Source organism: Hyalella azteca, unplaced genomic scaffold, assembly GCF_000764305.2.
Source record: "Hyalella azteca isolate HAZT.00-mixed unplaced genomic scaffold, Hazt_2.0.2 contig15055, whole genome shotgun sequence".
Classification (NCBI taxonomy): Eukaryota; Metazoa; Arthropoda; class Malacostraca; order Amphipoda; family Hyalellidae; genus Hyalella; species Hyalella azteca.
In genome coordinates this window covers 109,768-128,248 of record NW_025944920.1, presented here as the reverse complement: position 1 = coordinate 128,248, position 18,481 = coordinate 109,768, and the positions used below count along the sequence as shown (strand labels likewise).

The window sequence follows — 18,481 nt, the reverse complement described above, 5'->3', positions numbered from 1 at the left end:
GCTTATTATGAAGCAGTATGACCGTTGTAATTACCTGGCAGCACTTCTAATTAACTATCAGCAATTATTAATAATTTTGATAACTGTGCTTGAATTATTTGGTTAAAAGGCTGCCCTACAGGGAGCGCACCGTTTAATATAATCTGAAACGATAAATAAAGTTCAGAACACTCACTTAATTGCAATTGGAATAAAAGCTGTTCTTTATTGCACAATATGTGATACTGTGGGGCGTAGACTACAATAAACGAACCCGGATCAATTGACGTTGAGATACACCTGAAAGGCTAGAAACCGTGACGCGACAGCGTCCGCACAAGTCGGTCTGCGAAATGGAGCTGGGGATTGGCAGATTGATGCGTTAACGATGGTCTTCTACAATCCGCGCTTCTATGGAAACTTTTAAATTTACGCCGCTTTGTATTTTTGATTATCGATCATGCATCTCCATTTTATGATGAAGAATTTGGTAGACTTTCAAATCTGATTTAAGTTATAGCGAGTAAATGAGGTCTAATTTCCATTGCGTCAGCTGGCATTGAAGAGTTTCGTCCACATAGCTTCGGAAGGTGGGGTGGGGATTAAATTTTTAACGTAGGCAGGTGTCATAATTTCTCGGTAATTTGAATAAATATTCAATGTGTGATAATTACTTTCTGTAATTTCTTGTTTGAACTGCATCTGATTGCTAACTGTGCACCTTGTATATGACTGATACAATTGTTTACGTGCATTGGTACATATACTGTAGGTATATTTATATAGTTAGGTAAAGTTGTTCCATAATGGAACAAGTAAGTTCCTTATGAGTTCTTCCATATATTGGAGATCGGGGATTTCGTAAAACATCGTGCAATCTATTTAATCTTATAACATCGTGCAGTTATAAGATTAAAAATAATATACAATACAGTATATAAATATGTATATCGTGATCCTACTCTGACGACTCTACAGTGCACAGATTGGGTTTTTCATTCTAAATGAATAAAAGTGCTATCTGAACATCAAAGTTAAGAAAGGTGATGGAAGGACAGGCATTTTGAATAAAACTTTCATTTCTTGGTGCGGGAATCGCCATAGTGGTAAGACGACTTGATCAATTATAATTATCCGTCATTCACATCACATATGGGTACTCTTGAAGCTCGAACCAATGAAGATCACAACAGAGACCAATGAAGAAGACATGAAATGATTTTTACTCTTGTATAAGACTTCTAAATTGGAAACCAGCTTACAGTAAATGGCCAGCAAAATTGTTTGAAAAAGTATTTTCCTAGATGTCTGCTGATCCAAAACTCGAACATTTTAACAATGGAACCCAATGATTATTTTTTTCTATTTCTTCTACTTATGGTAATTTATTTGCCCTGACTTGGGTACCATCTGTTCGTCAAGACTGCTGAATACTGATATTTCAATCGAAAATTGAATCGCTCCAACAACAATAATAATGTAAATAAATGAACCAATGCAGTGAAGAACATGAGTAGTGAATAATTTAAGGTTCGAAACCGAATCTTTAGCTAGAAATGGACATTTTTTAGACGCCGAGAAACTCAATTGAGAATGCAGGATACTGCCAACCGTGTGTTTCTTTTGTAGGCTTTACTTCTTTTGATGTTCTAGTGCTAGTAAATTAGTAGTAGTACTAGGTACTAATTTAGTAGTAGTACTACTATTCGTTCGTACACGAGTAGGACTGATTTTTAACCTCAAATATATCACGAAAATAACAATTCGCGAAACTTCTCATGAAAATTAAAATAAATACGGTGGGTGGAAAAGTATCCTACACAAAGAAAAATTATTCAATTATAGCTTAATTAACAAAATAACATAAACAAACACCATTCTAATGAGAAATCACATGGGAAACACAAGTATCAAGCATATCAAAACAGCAAAATCATTAAATGTTGACTTGATAATTGAAATTTTGTAACAGTCAAGGTTCAAAAAGTATCCAACATATAGTGAGCAAATTTACTCATTACTTCGTCATGTGACCTCAAGCAGCCAAAACTGATTCCAACCGATTGAATACTTGTTCACAAGATTAACACATAATAATAATATAATAATAGCGGTTTCAGCATTTGTTAGGCCGTAGGCCTGTTGCCTATTCCTAACATCACAGAACATTCACAGCATTTTGCAGTCTCGAACGCGCAACTCACTGCTACAATTCTGCTGTGCTTAACCGCCCAGCCTCCTCGCCGATTCTGACCAGAAACTGGCGCACAGAGCTGGGATCGAACCCGCGCCTCTCTGCTCCAATCTTGGCACTCTGAACTGTAACCACTGGGCTACCCTGCCCTGCCTAACACATGTGCTAATAGGAATTTTATTCTACTCTTCCTTGAAAATTTTTTACAGTTGGATAATATTTCTTGGATCTCCCTCCTGGACCCTCAATTTCAATTGCCGCCACAGATTTTCAATCGGATTGAGGTCAGGTGATTAGCTTGGCCATTCCAATAACTCAATATCCCTCTCCGTAAACCGTGCATGAGTTGCCCTAGCCGTGTGGAGTCTTTTTGCAGTTCAGAACCAGTTAGTCGAGGCTTATTCTGTACTTTTCAAACTAAACCCCTAAACGTATGGTCAGAAAAATTTGTAGGACGAGGCAGACTAGTAGAAAGATGGAATGATGGAATGATTTCCACCTCCGAACAGTATCACCAACTGTCGAACTTAGGATATTCAACAAGGATGAAATTTTTCTATGCCCAAAACCATCTCTGTGTAGCTGAATATTTGATTTTCCAATTGTTGCAGACAATTCTTCAGTTTTAGGCATTGTTGCAGAGCGTAAAATTTAGACCACCTTCTAATGACGATGCCAGGTAACGAATGACCATAGTTAGAAAAATGTCTATGACGTTCTTTTGCATTTAGAGTATTCCAACGTTTTCTGCTTATAGAACATCCCCCCGAACATAATGGATAAGAAATTATTGGCGAATAAAAATTCTTTTTTTTTTCACAAAGTGTTGGATGCTTTTTGAATTTCGACTTTTACAAAACTGCATTATCAATTCAACATTTAATGATATTGTTGTTTTGATATAATATTTGTAATTCCCATGTAAATTTACATTAGAATAATTTTTGATTATATTATTTTGTGGAATAAGCTTTGATTAAATAAAGTTTTTCCTTTGTGTCGGATACTTTTTGCATGCACCGGAAATTAGATGTCTGTCCTCATTATAAAATATGCTTTTCGGAACAATAAATTATGCATCTTCTGTATCTGCTCCAAGGTGGCAGCTGCTCGAAGCAAGTCAGATTTTCCTGTGGCAGACGAACGGTATCAGGGTGGTGTTGCACTGGAGGGCCGCAAGGTTGTAGAAGTAGTTAAATTGGGGAGCATTCCACATGGCTGCGCACAAATTATTTGCCTTTGGTTCATTTGGCCCCCAGACGCTGGAATTCACAGCTGACGGAATTACTCGACCGTTCGCGAACTTCCACTCTGTTCCAATCTTTGTCAGGCTCGTCCAGAAACCTCGCGTCAGAGCTGGAATAAGGCCGACATTAGTGTTTGAACTTTCACGCCGAATTCTGGGTGAAGTGAGGTCATAATTTTTGTCTAATTTACGTCAGAAACGCAATGAAACTGAGACTGCCGTGCTTCATGACCTTAATGAACTGACATAATTTGTTGATGGAAACTGCTGCGATTTAAATTCGACTTTACGATGGATGTGAATAAGTGTTGAAAAATCATTGCCGCACGTGAGTGCTTATCGATAATGAGACGGAAGTCTGATTGAGCCGCCTGCAGCAATAAGTCGCTTCAGAGATAGGACTTTTCATATTCTATATTCTCTCGTAAATTCCCGAACAATTACCTTTGAAGTCTACGCATCCGTCGCAGGTGCACGGCTTGAGACCAGCACATGTACCGTTGGCAAGGCAGCACGGGATGTTGTACATCAGGGCCGTATCACAGGCCGCGGGTGCGCCGTCTGATAGCGGGAAGCTTGGTCCACACTTCCCGTCAGGTCGGTACCGGGCATCTGCATGTAGGAGGAGATGGGCATTGTGAGATGCAATAAAACAGTATTTGTTTATTACATCTACAGAATAACATCGTAACAAATTGCTTTATGTTTTGAATAGAAAAATTTATTTTTGTTACGAGAATTAATGAATAGTACTAGTTTGCACTCTGTAACTGCGCTTCGAAATGTTCAGTGCAGGCGATGGTCAACTTTCTCTAACATGCCAGGTGCTTGAAAAGTACTCTATCAAAGTTTTTTGCACGCTAAATCCCATTAACGTCGTCCGTACACGCGTGCTGAGGTAGCCCTGACACTGCGAAGTACTTGAACACTCACAATCGCTTACTAGGTACTTGAACATTCGCAATCGCTTACTAGGTACTTCACTACGGCCCAGTCCAGTCCCACATTAATATCGTTAAGACTTAAGATACTTCACAGCTGCCGAACTTTCTGATGATACCTCAATTGTTTATAGTACTACAAGACGGCCTGGTTCTGGGACACTTTCACTGATATTGTAGTTAATTCACCATGCCCAGTCTTGCGACATACTGGTATCGAAAGTTCGTCGCCAAATTTTAGTCATGAACACTTACCGTGGAAGTGAAGGTGCAGTACCACATTACAGTCATCTAACACACTGGTATCTAAGGAATGTCGCCACGTTCCAGTCGGATAACACTTACACTCGTATGCAAGGTATGATGCCACATTCCATTCCTGTACCACTTGCACTGGTACCGAAGGTATGATGCCACATACCAGTCATGTATCACTTACACTGGTATCGAAGGTATGATGCCACATTCCAGAACTCTTGGTCAGAGACGGGATCGAAAAGTCTGAAGCCAGGAGGGCAGCCGCGGCTGACGGCATCCGAAAAGTTCATCAATTGTTTGGACACGAAGATGCACCCCACGCCCTCCACGATCACATAGGGAGCGTCGCACATACCGTCTGCAACCAAGCATAATCAATAAACAGGAAACTTGCAACAGAATAATTATTTGTTCTCTTGTAATGAACAGTTTTCAGGGAGCAGGTTTATACAAACTAGCCTAATTATCTTACCTGCAGCTTACTACCTATTCGGTACACGAAACGCTTCTCTAAGACATTAGCAAACATCTTGAGCCAAAAAAGTTCGTTGTATCAGAGCGCAACTTAAGACCTACCTCATGGGAGTTCGGGTAATTTATAAACAACATCTTAGTGCGTGAAAATATTGTAAGTTGCAGCGAGGTCTGAAATAAATTCTGCTGGATTTTTATTTCGTTAAGAGAAGGCGATATGTGTTTGCGAACAAGTGAAGAGTCCTCAGCCACAAATTTATGTCACTTTTTCCACTTTTCCGATTCCTGTATAGCGGGGTGCTTCTCATCAGATCAATAGTTAATGAGAGGTGTTTTAATAAATCACTGATTGATGTCTTCCGTACGCAGGTTGGTCATATTTTCTCATCTTGGAATCCATTATCTATTGAGAACTTTTATCAAAATTGCTTCCTTCTAAATCGCTGATGCCTTGGCGGCTTTACTAGCAGTATCAATTAATTAGAATCCGCAAAAGCTGCATAAGAATTTGCATGATCAGAGTTGCTGGAAGAGAGAAAGAATGATCGAATGTATTCTGAGTTAGGTTGAGTTTGAGACTCACGCTTGATGAAGGCCACGGAGCCATTTGCGCTGGTGAGGTTGGTGCTGGTGAGGTTGGTGTTGGTGAAGTGACACATCTGACCCCCACCGGGGAGAGGCTCGCTCGCACACCCGCGACACTCGGCGTCCACGAAGCAGCTCTCTTTACATTCACCTTCAGAGACGAATGAGATCGAGAAAATTCAATATTTTCGAAGCAACAATTATCTATTACCACTCTACATTATTATAATTCAATAAAACGGGTCAGTAGAACTTTTTGCTAAATATAGCCACTTGTAACGTGCCCTCGAAGTTCGATCTGAACGAGACGCCACGACAATCTCTTCATGGAATAATAATAATAATAATAATAATAATAATAATAGGATTGATTAAAGCGTAAGAGATTCTCATCCTAATTAATATTTCGATGTAGGGCATGGAGGAGAGAAGTTAAGGTAGCTAAGAAACAGCGAGAGGTGGTAACTATTTCGAGGGTTGTATACGTGGATGATGACGATGAAAGTTGTCGGCCATACAGTGTGAGGTTGAATCCTCCAATAGTATGTGTTAGGGAAGAAACTTTAGCATAACGAATTTGCTAGTACAGTGAATAGCCAGCGTTCTGCCGCAACGGACAGAGCACACTGAAAAATTTACAGCACCGGCAGCCTGCTAGTTCATGCGTTCACGGCGATCGCTCCCAAGACACAAAATCTTTCAAGAAAAGATGACATTCTAGTGGCCAAATTCACCTAGGGCGCAAGATAAATAACGAAAAAGAATCGTTCTGTCAAACACTTGAACAGTGAGTTTGAGAAGAAGCACCGAACATGAGTGTGTGATCCGCACTAGAGTACAACTCTGCTGATGGTTACTTCTAATCCGAACTATGGTCGCCCGCACAGCACCAGACAGTTGCCGAGAGCTTTGTGCTGAGCTCCCGTGACAGTGGCCGGCTTCGGCCGGCTGCTATGTCATCTTTCTGGAACTATCTTTCTCGAACTTTGAAAATGCCGTGCTGTCCCGCTCCGATGCGTTGAGCCGGCGAATGGTACGACCAGCTAAAGTGAAGTATAACTCCTGAACACCTGTAAATGCTCCCGGCATCTAACTGCAAAATTCGTTACAAAGATATTAAGATGCCTCCAAGTGTGGTTAGTGCCCCCGGGTTTGTGGTTAGTGCCCCCAGGCGAGTGGTTAGTGTCTCCAGGTGAGTGATTTGTGTCCCCAGGTAGTGGTTAGTGTCCCCAGGTAGAAGTTAGTGTCCCCAGGTAGAAGTTAGTGTCCTCAGGTAGCGGTTAGTGTCCCCAGGTGACTGGTTAGTGTCCCCAGGTGACTGGTTAGTGTCCCCAGGTAGTGGCTAGTGTCCCCAGGTTCCAGGGCCTGGTGTGGGACTATCTGCCCTGGAGTGGGGCTATCTGCCCTGGAGTGGGGCTATCTGCTTCTGCCCTGGAGTGGGGCTTTCTGCCCTGGAGTGGGGCTTTCTGCCCTGGAGTGGGGCTGTCTGCCCTGGAGTGGGGCTGGCTGCCCTGGAGTGGGGCTTTCTGCCCTGGAGTGGGGCTTTCTGCCCTGGAGTGGGGCTTTCTGCCCTGGAGTGGGGCTTTCTGCCCTAGAGTGGGGCTGTCTGCCTTGGAGTGGTGCTCTCTGCCCCGGTGTGGTCTCCACTTTGGTGGCCCCGTTCTGTAGCCCTTCAGCAATTGAGAAATCTTGAGAAAACAATCTTGTACCTGAAAACAAAATTCAGTCAGATTCCTTGAACTATTCTGACATGGGGCCGCATTGAACCAGTCTTCAGAGGCTCCCATAAATTCCAATTAAAGAAAAAAGAACGTTGCCGAGAATCTCCACGTTTACGCCGAATCTAACGCCATCATGATCAGTAAAGCATGGGGCTGCCTTCTTCTTATGTAGAAGCCGGGTGATGTACCTCAGACGTTATACACAGCGACTCGTCCTGTTAATGATTGTGTTAATCTTAATTGTTTTTCGCAAGCCCCTCCAAATATTAGCCGTCTCTGCTCAGATACAAGCCCTCAAACGTGCCCGTACAATGATTGACCAGATGCCGTAACAACAATTACAGTTACGAGTTCGCAACTCCATTTCGAACGGTTTGCTAAACACTGACGGCTTTTCGAGCTACAGCCGCCAATCACACCCGAGACATCAGTCGTCACGTGTACTTAGTCCGTTGTTTAGGCAATTTGTTTGTTATGTATACGTTTTCTCATTTGTTTTTTGAACATTTTGCATCCGTTTGTATCCGTGTTTATAAGGTACATTAATACACCGCCAGAAAATTCTCGTATCTTGGTTTTCATTCCCTCGGTATTTTCCTCCTCGAATTTGGATACCGAATCGACTTCAGAGTGTTGTTTCAAATTAACCCCCCACTTCTAACTCTGATTGTTGAAATGTAGTCCAGTCTGGCCCGATATGAGTGTGTGTCATGACTGATTGTATATTTAAATTGTCGTATCAACCTCCACAAACCGATAGTCTGACAGCGCAGTTTACTCAACCTGAAAATCCACCACTAGCTCTTTATCGTCAGCATAGAAGAGATCGAAGATATAGTCTTCCATAACTCGCTTTATCACTTGTTGGAGAAGCAGGTGTTCCCAAGAAAATTGTAGTAGTTCAATTGCCTAACTTCTGTCCAGGTGTAAGCAACTCCCTACCCCTAACACATCCCAAAAGTGACCATCTCATACGTGGTGGATTACAATCTCGCATAAACAATATTTGGGCAGAGTGTTCTCTTGTCTTAAATGTTTAATAGAATTGTTTCACTGGGCAAGCCGATTGTCAGTAAAAGAAAGGATGGTGCATTTGAATGCCGATAATGCGCAGTAAAACGTTTCCCGCTAATCCATTGAAGTTCGAATGCAAGACCTACATTTTTACTGCTACTTAGTTCCTGAAGCAAACTTTAACACTTGCCTTCTCTCTTGCTTACAGTCGATCTGTTTGGTGATGCTGGAAACTGTTGGACATCCATTTCGGACTTTCTTATATTGCGCTCCTTATTAGGGAACACTTGTGGTGCGAAGTATGTAGCGTTGAATTATATCTTAATGATGACCTGCTGTTCACACAAACAAGGTAGTAGAGCTCCGAATAAAATCCATATTCTACGTCTAATTACTCAGTACTTTATATAATTGTAAGCTTCCACTTCAGCGTCCACTACGAGCACTATGGTTTCATATATTTAAATCCATGTTGCAATTATCGCGGACTGAATCAAGATTAATTTTGTCCGCAAAGGCGGCCAATATTGCACACTCCAATGTCAGGCGAACACACTCACAGTATCGGGTATTTCACAGGAAGTTGATTGGGAGGAAATAAATTCGAAGCAGTTTAACAAAGCATTTGAATTAACGCTTAATGAATCTTATACCGCTCTTGAATGAAAATCTTGAATGTTATATCTTCATTAAAACGCCCTCCTGTTAGATGCTAGTCTTCATTGATTGATACAGGACTTGAAAATTGATTACTCGGAATTTAGTCACGAACCAAATTTTTCTCTAGTTTTCATTTCAATAAAAAACATTTACGGATCATAGTTCGGCACAAAATTAGGCATGGGTGAAATTCTCAGCTGATATTCTTTAAAAACAAACCCTAATGTGAACGAACGTTCAAATTACGAATACTTTCTTGGATATAATAACCTTCAGAAAGAATCGGCACTTTGGAATACTCGTAATTCAATTATTTACAAGTAAATCGTTTATAAACTTGCATAGAAATTCCGAGTCATCATCCTGGAAATTATATTTAGTGGCAGTATTTTTTTTACATATTTCAGAGATCGAGGCCTCAACTCAGAGCTTTAGATTTTTCATAAGCTATTCAAAGGGATTTATTTGCAGGGCAGTACCAAATCATTCGTGATGAGCACACAAACTGGTAAAAATTGAATTTGTTGTATAAACCAGATTTATCGGCACAACTAAATCTAATGTCATTTATTTCTATTAGTTTGGCTGGTGAATACACGTTTGACTTTCACAAATTATCCTTTGGCAATTTTAAGCATATACGTTATCGGTTATGAGTGCGAGAATCCTCGATGCTATCTACGTACAACTTTTAAAACTTATTTACTAACTCACATTGTCTGCGAGTGAATCCAGCATACCTCATTTCGCAATCACTCAAAATTCACTTCTTAATTCTACTTAATATCAAAATTATCTCAATGTACTTTCCATGGACGTTTCACAAATAAATACATTGAATTAGGTTTATTACGTTGTATTTTTAGTTGTATTAGTTATTATTTGTTATTTTTTAGTTATTTGTATTTTAGTTGTATTAGTTAGTTTAGTTGTATTTAGTTGTATTAGTTGTATTTTTAAATTGAAGTACTCACAGACAGTTTTGACTTGGCGCGATGACACGACCGCCTCAGGAGGAAGGTTCATGCCTGACAGCCGCTCCATGGTGTCAGCCGTCGCCTGCTGCACTGACATCAGCACGCACAATGAAACTAATAACAGCGCGGGCATTATTGTGCGATGTTGCTGCTGTTATGTCAAAATAGTAAAAATACTCGCTTAGAAGTCACAAAAGGGAAAACGTCTGAAAAAATAAGAATACTTTAAAAACTATTAGCCTATGTGACATATTTTGGAAAGCATAAAAAGGTATCTGACAATTATTTATAAGATAGGATAGCTTTAAATGTGTGACGAAACGCGTCATGAAAAGACTGATATGAACTTTTGTATCGGTCATAAAATTCAATCAACAAAGCTTAGAAAAGCAAACCACTGAGGTATAAAATTTTTAATCAACGGTTTTGGCAAGCCGTCAAACTTCTGCTTTACTTCTAGAGCCAAACGATGTGGTCTCGAACAAACTTTGCATCAGCGACAGAGACCCCAAGCGTTAAGAACGCTGGAGTGCTAGCGCCACACAGCTGTAGTGGATAAGCTGCCAATGCAAACACGAAAAAATAAGTGCATTGACGAGATGTAAAATTAAAAGCTTAATAAAAATTAAATAATATGCCACTGACTAAACCTCATGTTTTTCAGAAGCGAAAATTACAGTCGGCAATTAATGATTGCCATCAGCTCTGGGCAATTTAAATTTATGTCTGACTACGTCACTTTATTCAAATCATCCGAATTTTTCCCTTTTTACTTTCCCAACCGTTGTGTCTAGTCACCAAGACTAAGAGCAGGCATCCCTCTCCTTTAATAATATCCTCATTTCAATTTCTACACCCCTTCTTCGCCGTAGGAAATGGCTTAACATAAATTGTCCTCGAATTTTTTAGTACTTTTTAAAATAGGATTTTTCTATTCTACGGCATTTAATCAATTTTCTTATACCATAATTTTGGGATCTGTGTAATATTTTTCTAGCAAATGTAAGCTTCCACTCTACTCTTAAAACTCATTGCAACGAAAGCCAATTTGGCTGCGATCAGAATCTCAGCTAATGCTCGGTATTCTGAGTTTCGTTTTAGGTTAATTCGTGACCTGAGCCATTAGCTGACCCACGCACTCACATGAAGTTAGTGTACTCACTCAATGAAATGAGTGAAACGTTGTCTAAATGGTGATGCCCTCTCCTCCCATTCGTGGGTCATTCTGACCCAGCTTTGCACGGTCATTGAGAGATATAGTGTACACGCGCGTTATCTGATCGTACAATTTGTAAGAAAGTACGTTGTCACTGTATTGACAATGTGACCCATTTAATTTTCTGAGTGTTCTCTCACTTGTGACCGATGGCTTAGACTTTAGCTAGGGAGATCATTTTTGAACGTCTAATCCATGTGCTAAGTGCTTGGCTGAAATAGATCAATAATTGATTGATGATAAATCCATATCAATCACGATAAATTTCTTAGCATTTATCCTCCATTTATTGCACATGCACATGAACATGATTTTTTTACAAAAATTTGAATTTCATTGACAGCTATGTGCTTCATCCAAGCCAAACTTGATCAGGTTTCTGTAAAGTAGTACATATTTGTGAATTGATGGTTAACATCAATAATTCCTGCATATAGAAATACTAAAAATTTCGCAGCGGTTCCACCAGGTCATCTGAAATAAATATTTTAGTCTGTTCCTATCATAAACGATCCCAGGTCAAATCATTAAAAAACAATTTCCTGATAATATAAAGCAAGAATAAAAAATAAAACCTTAAGCTATCCTATTACATCCAGGTAATAGTTTATGCAGATTTAATTACTCGCATACAGCATTATGGTGATGCCACAGCAGCTTTGCTAAGTGTCAGAAGAACATTTATTGAGTTTACGTGACATACTCGCACATTTTTATGCTGACTCGCCATCAATTTCCTATCACTCATTATTCTCAGTGATCTCTTGTACTCCAATGGAAATTAAATCATGATTGATAGCATGCATGTTGTAACATTTATCACACATGTACAATAGGTAAAATTGAATTAATCCATTTCTCAGTCATCTGAGAACCCTATTTTTAAACGATCTGTATGTGATCTGCTGACTCACGGGGTAATTTAATTATCCACTACTTTTTAGTAATCACACTTTTTGACAAACAGAAAAACTGAAATTTATTTCACCAATGAAGCAAAGGTGACGTATTCAATTTATGATGATTAATGCGGTACTGAAGTTTGACGAATGATATAATCTATATATATTACTACTCGGGAAAATGAGTATTTGATTTAAAATCAATGCAGCGAGACCTGAAGTTGTTATGCGTTCCAGACTTTTGCGATGAAATCGTTTACTCTACCATACTTTTATACCTAGAATTTATCATGCTATAAATCAACAAGGATCGACAAAATTTAATAATACAACTTACGCTTTAACAGTTTTTCTATCAAGTTACGAACCAATATCCTCGAATAGCTGTTATCTGTAACAGATTTTAAGAATTATAACAACCTATAGTTAAGAATGCAGGCTAAACATCTCATAACTTCGTTTGACATCGATTCAAGATCGTTTAGCAGCCTCGGCACGAAAAAATTGCCGTGTCATGGATGAATTTATTCGACATGAAATATCGAACGTGAAACAGAATGAAAGAACGTCATTCTCTTACACTTTAGATATTTCTGTTCCATGTTCAACAGTCATTCATCACAAATTCTGTGAGGATTGAATAATAGTGAATAATAGTTCACTATTATTCACTCAATCTGCCTCAGTTTATTATATTGACGTAATAATGATGTATTTTGTTTTATGTATCATGACATATTTAGCATAAAATAGACGGAATACAAAGTATTATATTACAGACTAGACGTGCATGGATGATCGTAAGCAGTTCATACCTGCGAAATATGCGAGAGGCGAAGATGTTTTATTTTTATGGCGCTTGATTCCATCAAAATCAGCGTTCTATATATATAGATAGTTAAAATCACGCGTATTTCAGCGTATAATTAATAAATCGTGAATGATGTTACTGTAATAATTAAATTATGTTATTCAATCAATTTAGCAAAGTTGATTTACTAACTCAGTAGCAGTCACCCTGCATTCAATTAACACCACATCGTTTGAGCAGACCTTTCTCGATCGTTTCGTGCTCGTGCAAATAAATTACATTCCCCAATTATATTTATTTATTTAAATTTTTCATATTTCTCGAATTTAAAAGAATAAAATTGCAACTATAAATTTCTGAATAACTTTCTCTACAAATAAAACCTTATAATGTATACCCTTACAAGTCTATCATATAATCGTCAATTTTTTTTTAAACTTGCGTCATTTTAATTATGTAATAAAACGCTTGAAACGAGACCAATTACCTGAAGCTTCAAATTGCTTATAAGCTCTCGTTATTCAAATTAACCGAAAATATTTGAGAAGGAGATCTGAATCACCGACTGCATGCGATTCTCCTAAATTCATGAAGCAATTTAACAAGCAGCCTGTGTCTCAAGGTGGCTAAATGCTCTTCATCTAAGGCTCAAATGAGTTGCTTTGGGTATTGTCTAAAAAATATGTCTGTTTGCTGGAGTTTAATTGATATTTTATTGAATCTTGCATTCAGATTGATATTTTTTTGAATCTTGCATCACATCACAGCTGGTGCATTCTGAGAAAATAAGGTCACTTGTGTCTAGCTCTAATTATTGGCATTAAATTCAAAGTTATATCTTTGATTTCTACGTTAAAATATAGGGCGGAAGTTTATATCATCAAAATGTAATCAAAAAGATTGTTTTCATTATAAATAATCGAGTCAAAGCAGACGCCCTCTCAGGCGCGTCAAATTGTATTAACGCTGCAGTCAATGCTGCTAATTTCAGGGAGCTTGAACTTCAATCAGAGCAAAGTCGTGGCAAGCATCATGCAGGTACAGCTCATGCTTTGTGACTTATATTTAAATGGCAGTCAGTTATGAAACGTTAAGAAAGTTTGTTGCAGCTTATCGATAAATTTTCTGGACCCCTTTCGTATTTGTGAGGCAATTCTTCGTTGGATAAAATATTGTTTGATGTTTTTTTTTCAAAAGAAAATATCGCGGTTCTCTCGCTCGGAATGCTACAGGCTCTGGAAATCAATCAAGAACATTAAATCAAAGTGTAATGATCATAAATCTCACGAGAAAAATACATTCAAGTGCTACACAGTAAATTTGATTTTATAGCAAAATTGTTCGTTGTCAGATTTATTTGCTGTGCGTGATCGGCGCCAATGTGATCGGCGCTAATTCACGTTTTCATTTTTACATTAACATTTTTTTACATTTTCATTTACATTTAAAAGGACCGCCCGAGGTACTTGAACTTTTTTCCATTGGGTACTTAATTGTGACCCAAGGAACGAATTAAAAGCTATAATATTCCAGCAGTTAGGAGGCTTGATGGAAGTTTTGCATGTGCACATCATTTATGACATTACACTGAGTAATTGTAGTGGTAATCAATTTATCGACAGACTAACTTCACGAGTAATTCGGGAAATTGGACAAAGTTCGAAAACTCATCATCAATCATATCGTGCGGCTGTACATCGCTACCATGGAGCACCAACACTATCAATGTTGGAAGCATAGCTTCCAAACTGAAGCTATGAAGCTGAAAATTTTGTTCGTGATTCATTATTTCTTTGGGGTGTACTTTGTGTGCACTTGATTTAAAATAGAAACAGTTGAGTATTTTTCTAAAGTATTGGGCTCGGAAAGTCGGTAACCATATTTTACGAGCGGGTATAAATTAAATTAAGTAATTTTCACTACTTATTCATCATTATTATTTTAACCGTGTTGTTCAAATACTTCAATAATAGATGAATGTAATGACTTCAACCACTTTTAGCAGCGGCCAGAACTCTTAGAAAATTCTACTTGATCAAACGGATTTGTGTTCCGCATTGCAGATAAAAAGATCACATGAAAGAATTACTTTGTTACGCAATAAAGAACATCGTCCCACTAATACTAATTCCAGCTTAATATGGAAGTTGCATGAACGTTTTTCCTGCCAAATGATTTATATGCGATATATAGTTAAGATAATTTTATTTTCATCCGATAACTTGGCAGAAAACAAAGGACTTATGACAATTTGAGGACCCTGACTTATTTCGCTGTGGATGTGCTATGTATTTTTATTAATAGCAAATGTAAAAAAGTTGTTTATAGTAAAAAACTCAACCATAATTTTTAGGTTAGACAGTTGTAATTTTCATCATACTCTTTCGCTATCAATTTTTGCATTGAATGTTCTAGTTTATATTTTCTGTCCAAAGTTTCCGCAATAACGATCGAGGATCTTCATCACAAAAAACGCAGAAGTGTTTGATTTAACTCTGGAATACTGAACAATGTATGAGAATCGTCAGTTGATGAAAATTCCCTCCAATTTTGTAAATTGTGTTGACTTCACACGATTATTTGGGCTTTATCATAGCATTACACTTGGGCAGGAAGGCAACGGCTCAGTGAGCATAATGTTTATATTGCGAAACGATTGCAGGGCGATAGTGTGAATTTGCCAGACTTTTATGGCAAATATTCTCAGTACTAATTTTCATGTAAAACAGTAATTTAGGCGATAATCACGCAGTTTAACACGAAATGAGAATACGCAACGTGTTCACACGTGCACACATTCTACAAAATTTTCTTTTTGGCTAGTCTTTAGCGTGATACCAAAGGAACAGACGACAATTCTATGAGCTAAGTTGCAATGACGGCCTGTAACAATTGAGCTTGTATTTTACAAATTATATGCTTCATTTAAGTCAATAACTTAATTACTTATACTAATTTGAATTATTTCATTTAAAACAAGCAAATAGCCTAATGCTTCTACAACCGACACATTTCGCTAGCACATTTGAAGTAGAATGAAACCAGAGAAACAATGCGCGTCTTTTAACTTATCAGTTATTAGTAACGTATTTCACAGTTCGGCTCCTAACTGATTACAACAATTAATCTCCGGTCAATCGTTATTCCCGCAGAAACATGCAATTGCTTCTATAAGTCGATATCATGCAAAAGCATTGTGTATGCGTATTTAAATTCTAACTTACATTTAATTGGTCATCGATATCAGTTATTTTGCTTTAATTGCTCGGAACACATAATTAGAAGCGAGTTTCATCAATATGCACTTAGAAATAGTCATTTATAGACTTAAATAATTTGAGATCTAATTGAATATTTCGGAGTTATTAACTTCCATTAACATAGTGATGTCGGCGCTGAAGTGTAGGCCTGATGTGGCCTGTCGAATCTGTTTCAGGCGGCACACATATACCAAGCATATTCGAGGTACATGTGTGCTTTTTGAGGCTTATTTTACAAGTAGATAAATAATACGATATTACATACGATACGATAATAATAATGTATATCAAGTAGATAAATTTTTAGAATGCCTCGGAAACTACCAAACAAAATCTCAAAATATGATCAAGACTTCAAACCCGAGGATTTGTAAAATCTGACGCGTACGATAAATAACCACTAACCACATTGTAATTATTTTAAAACAAACAAGATTTCATAATTTTATACCTCATTTTGGTGGTCGAAGCAGGATATTGCCGCAAAGCGTCTCGGTATACTGAGTCCTGAAGTGAAGCAAAAAGGTGAGGCAGCCTATAACATATGTTTTACGCGGCATTATTGCTATTCACAGTGACGCATTAGTGGCATTACATTAGTTACCCGCAATTTAATCCAATTTTACCATCGTTAATCAGTATTGAGACTTCAACTTGGGTCGTCCCATGGAAGAAGTCTGAGAATCTTAGCAATCAGCTCCGAAATCAATGATTCTGAAATGTAGAAGTTACCTTGGTTCTGCGATGGTAGTTTTTTTTCGAGACTGTATTTGGTAACTTCGGAACGTGAATTTTGAGTAAATGGATGCTGAATTGAAGATGTCAGGACTATTTTTGTCCTACCGGGGGGGGGGGATCACCGGACCACAGCCCAACGGTACGGCTGCAAGAAAAGCCTCCTTACCAGGCCAAGGCTGACTGGCAAGTGCGGCGTCTTGGGACTTGGGCACCAAACCTCCAGCGAAGACGGTTGCCTGGTGACCGGCTTGGAATACATGTGATCTTTAATGGAAGTGCTGGTAAGTATAGCCTGAGTTGCTGTTGGGAAACTTTATTAGCGTAATTCTTGAAAGAGCTTAAGGGATTTGCATGGCGTTGAGACTGAAGAAAATGAACGCAGAGATTAACTTCTTAAAATCCTTTTATTCATTGTGACGTCGCTCTGAGACGCTCGTCAGCTTCAAACACACCCTTCAGCTACATCATCTATACCCGGCAGAACTTTGTCATAGTCCCCCTTAAACGACACTCCGTTTTCTTTGGGAGAAACAGGCCCCGCTTGGGTTGCTCTACAAACACGGTCCAGCGTTGCCAGATGGTATATTTCTATACCAGATTTCACAAATCTGGTATTTTCAAAAGGTGTCTGGTATGAATATTTTAGATCTGGTATGTTTGCCTAAATCTGGTATTTTTCTGGTATTTTCTGGCTTACTGCATATTTACTGCATTAAGTTCCACCTCTGAAGTTTGAACTTCCTCCAGCGTAGGCGTGGATTATATAGATTACCTTCAGAGCGGCGCGACTAGAGCTTTCCCGCCATTTTTGGACCCGCAAGTTTACCGCTTGATGAAATAACCCCAATTTAATTGTTAACATTTAACATAAGTGCTTAGTACAATATAAGCACGAGAGTGATGATCCTTGATTGATAATTGATCAGTGATGATATGGTCTAGGACGAGTGAGGTTGTCGTAACCGATCTCTGCGACGCAAGCTCCACCATTTTTGTTTGGTGGTTTTTAATTCTAGTGTGCCACTTGAATTCTGGGGTCCCATTCAATATTTCACCGATCTTGAAAATTCATATAGAACTGGCCATTCATAGAACTGGCTGCCTACTGCATCACTTGTCTACTTTGCCCTATCTCCAATGCATTCGTAGAGCGAATGTTTTCACAAGTCACCTACGTGAAAAACAAGCAACAAAATAAAATTTCAACTAAGGTACTGGAGGCCGCTATTCGGACCAATAGCTATCTGCTCAGCCGCAACAAGTGATCAGACCCCAAATGTTAGATAAATGCAATATGCAAGCATGTACGAAAATAAGCAAATGGAAGATGACCTGTTTCCGTGACTTGCTCATGTTGAGCGAAGGAGGAGAAGTGCGACACTGTGATAAAAAGAGGAAAAAGTATCAATGTAATCAAACGCAGGAAAAGAAAAGGGTCAAAATTTCCAAACAGAGAGGAAAAATATAACGTGTTCAATTTGGCTAATTAGCGTCAAGCTAGGTAC

General features: G+C 38.6%; 1 protein-coding gene across 1 annotated transcript; it reads right to left on the bottom strand.

The window, feature by feature from the left end:
• Window positions 1-3,177: 3,177 nt before the first annotated feature.
• Window positions 3,178-10,121, bottom strand: LOC125179099. The gene is made up of 5 exons (XM_047884254.1): window positions 10,047-10,121; window positions 5,676-5,828; window positions 4,800-4,976; window positions 3,864-4,031; window positions 3,178-3,529 (listed from the first exon to the last, which is right to left on the bottom strand). Exons 1-5 carry the CDS (start codon window positions 10,114-10,116, stop codon window positions 3,294-3,296), a joined length of 804 nt encoding a protein of 267 aa, XP_047740210.1. The 5' UTR covers window positions 10,117-10,121; the 3' UTR covers window positions 3,178-3,293.
• Window positions 10,122-18,481: the final 8,360 nt, after the last annotated feature.

What these genes read in the sequence shown, in the direction of transcription:
- LOC125179099 (XM_047884254.1), bottom strand. Translation starts at nt 10,116, where the DNA reads ATGGAGCGGCTGTCAGGCATGAACCTTCCTCCTGAGGCGGTCGTGTCA. An exon ending in CTCCGTGGCCTTCATCAAGC is followed by an intron (nt 4,977 to 5,675) that starts GTGAGTCTCAAA and finishes GCTTGGTTGCAG; the next exon opens with ACGGTATGTGCGACGCTCCC. An exon ending in CGGATGCGTAGACTTCAAAG is followed by an intron (nt 3,530 to 3,863) that starts GTAATTGTTCGG and finishes GCCTTATTCCAG; the next exon opens with CTCTGACGCGAGGTTTCTGG.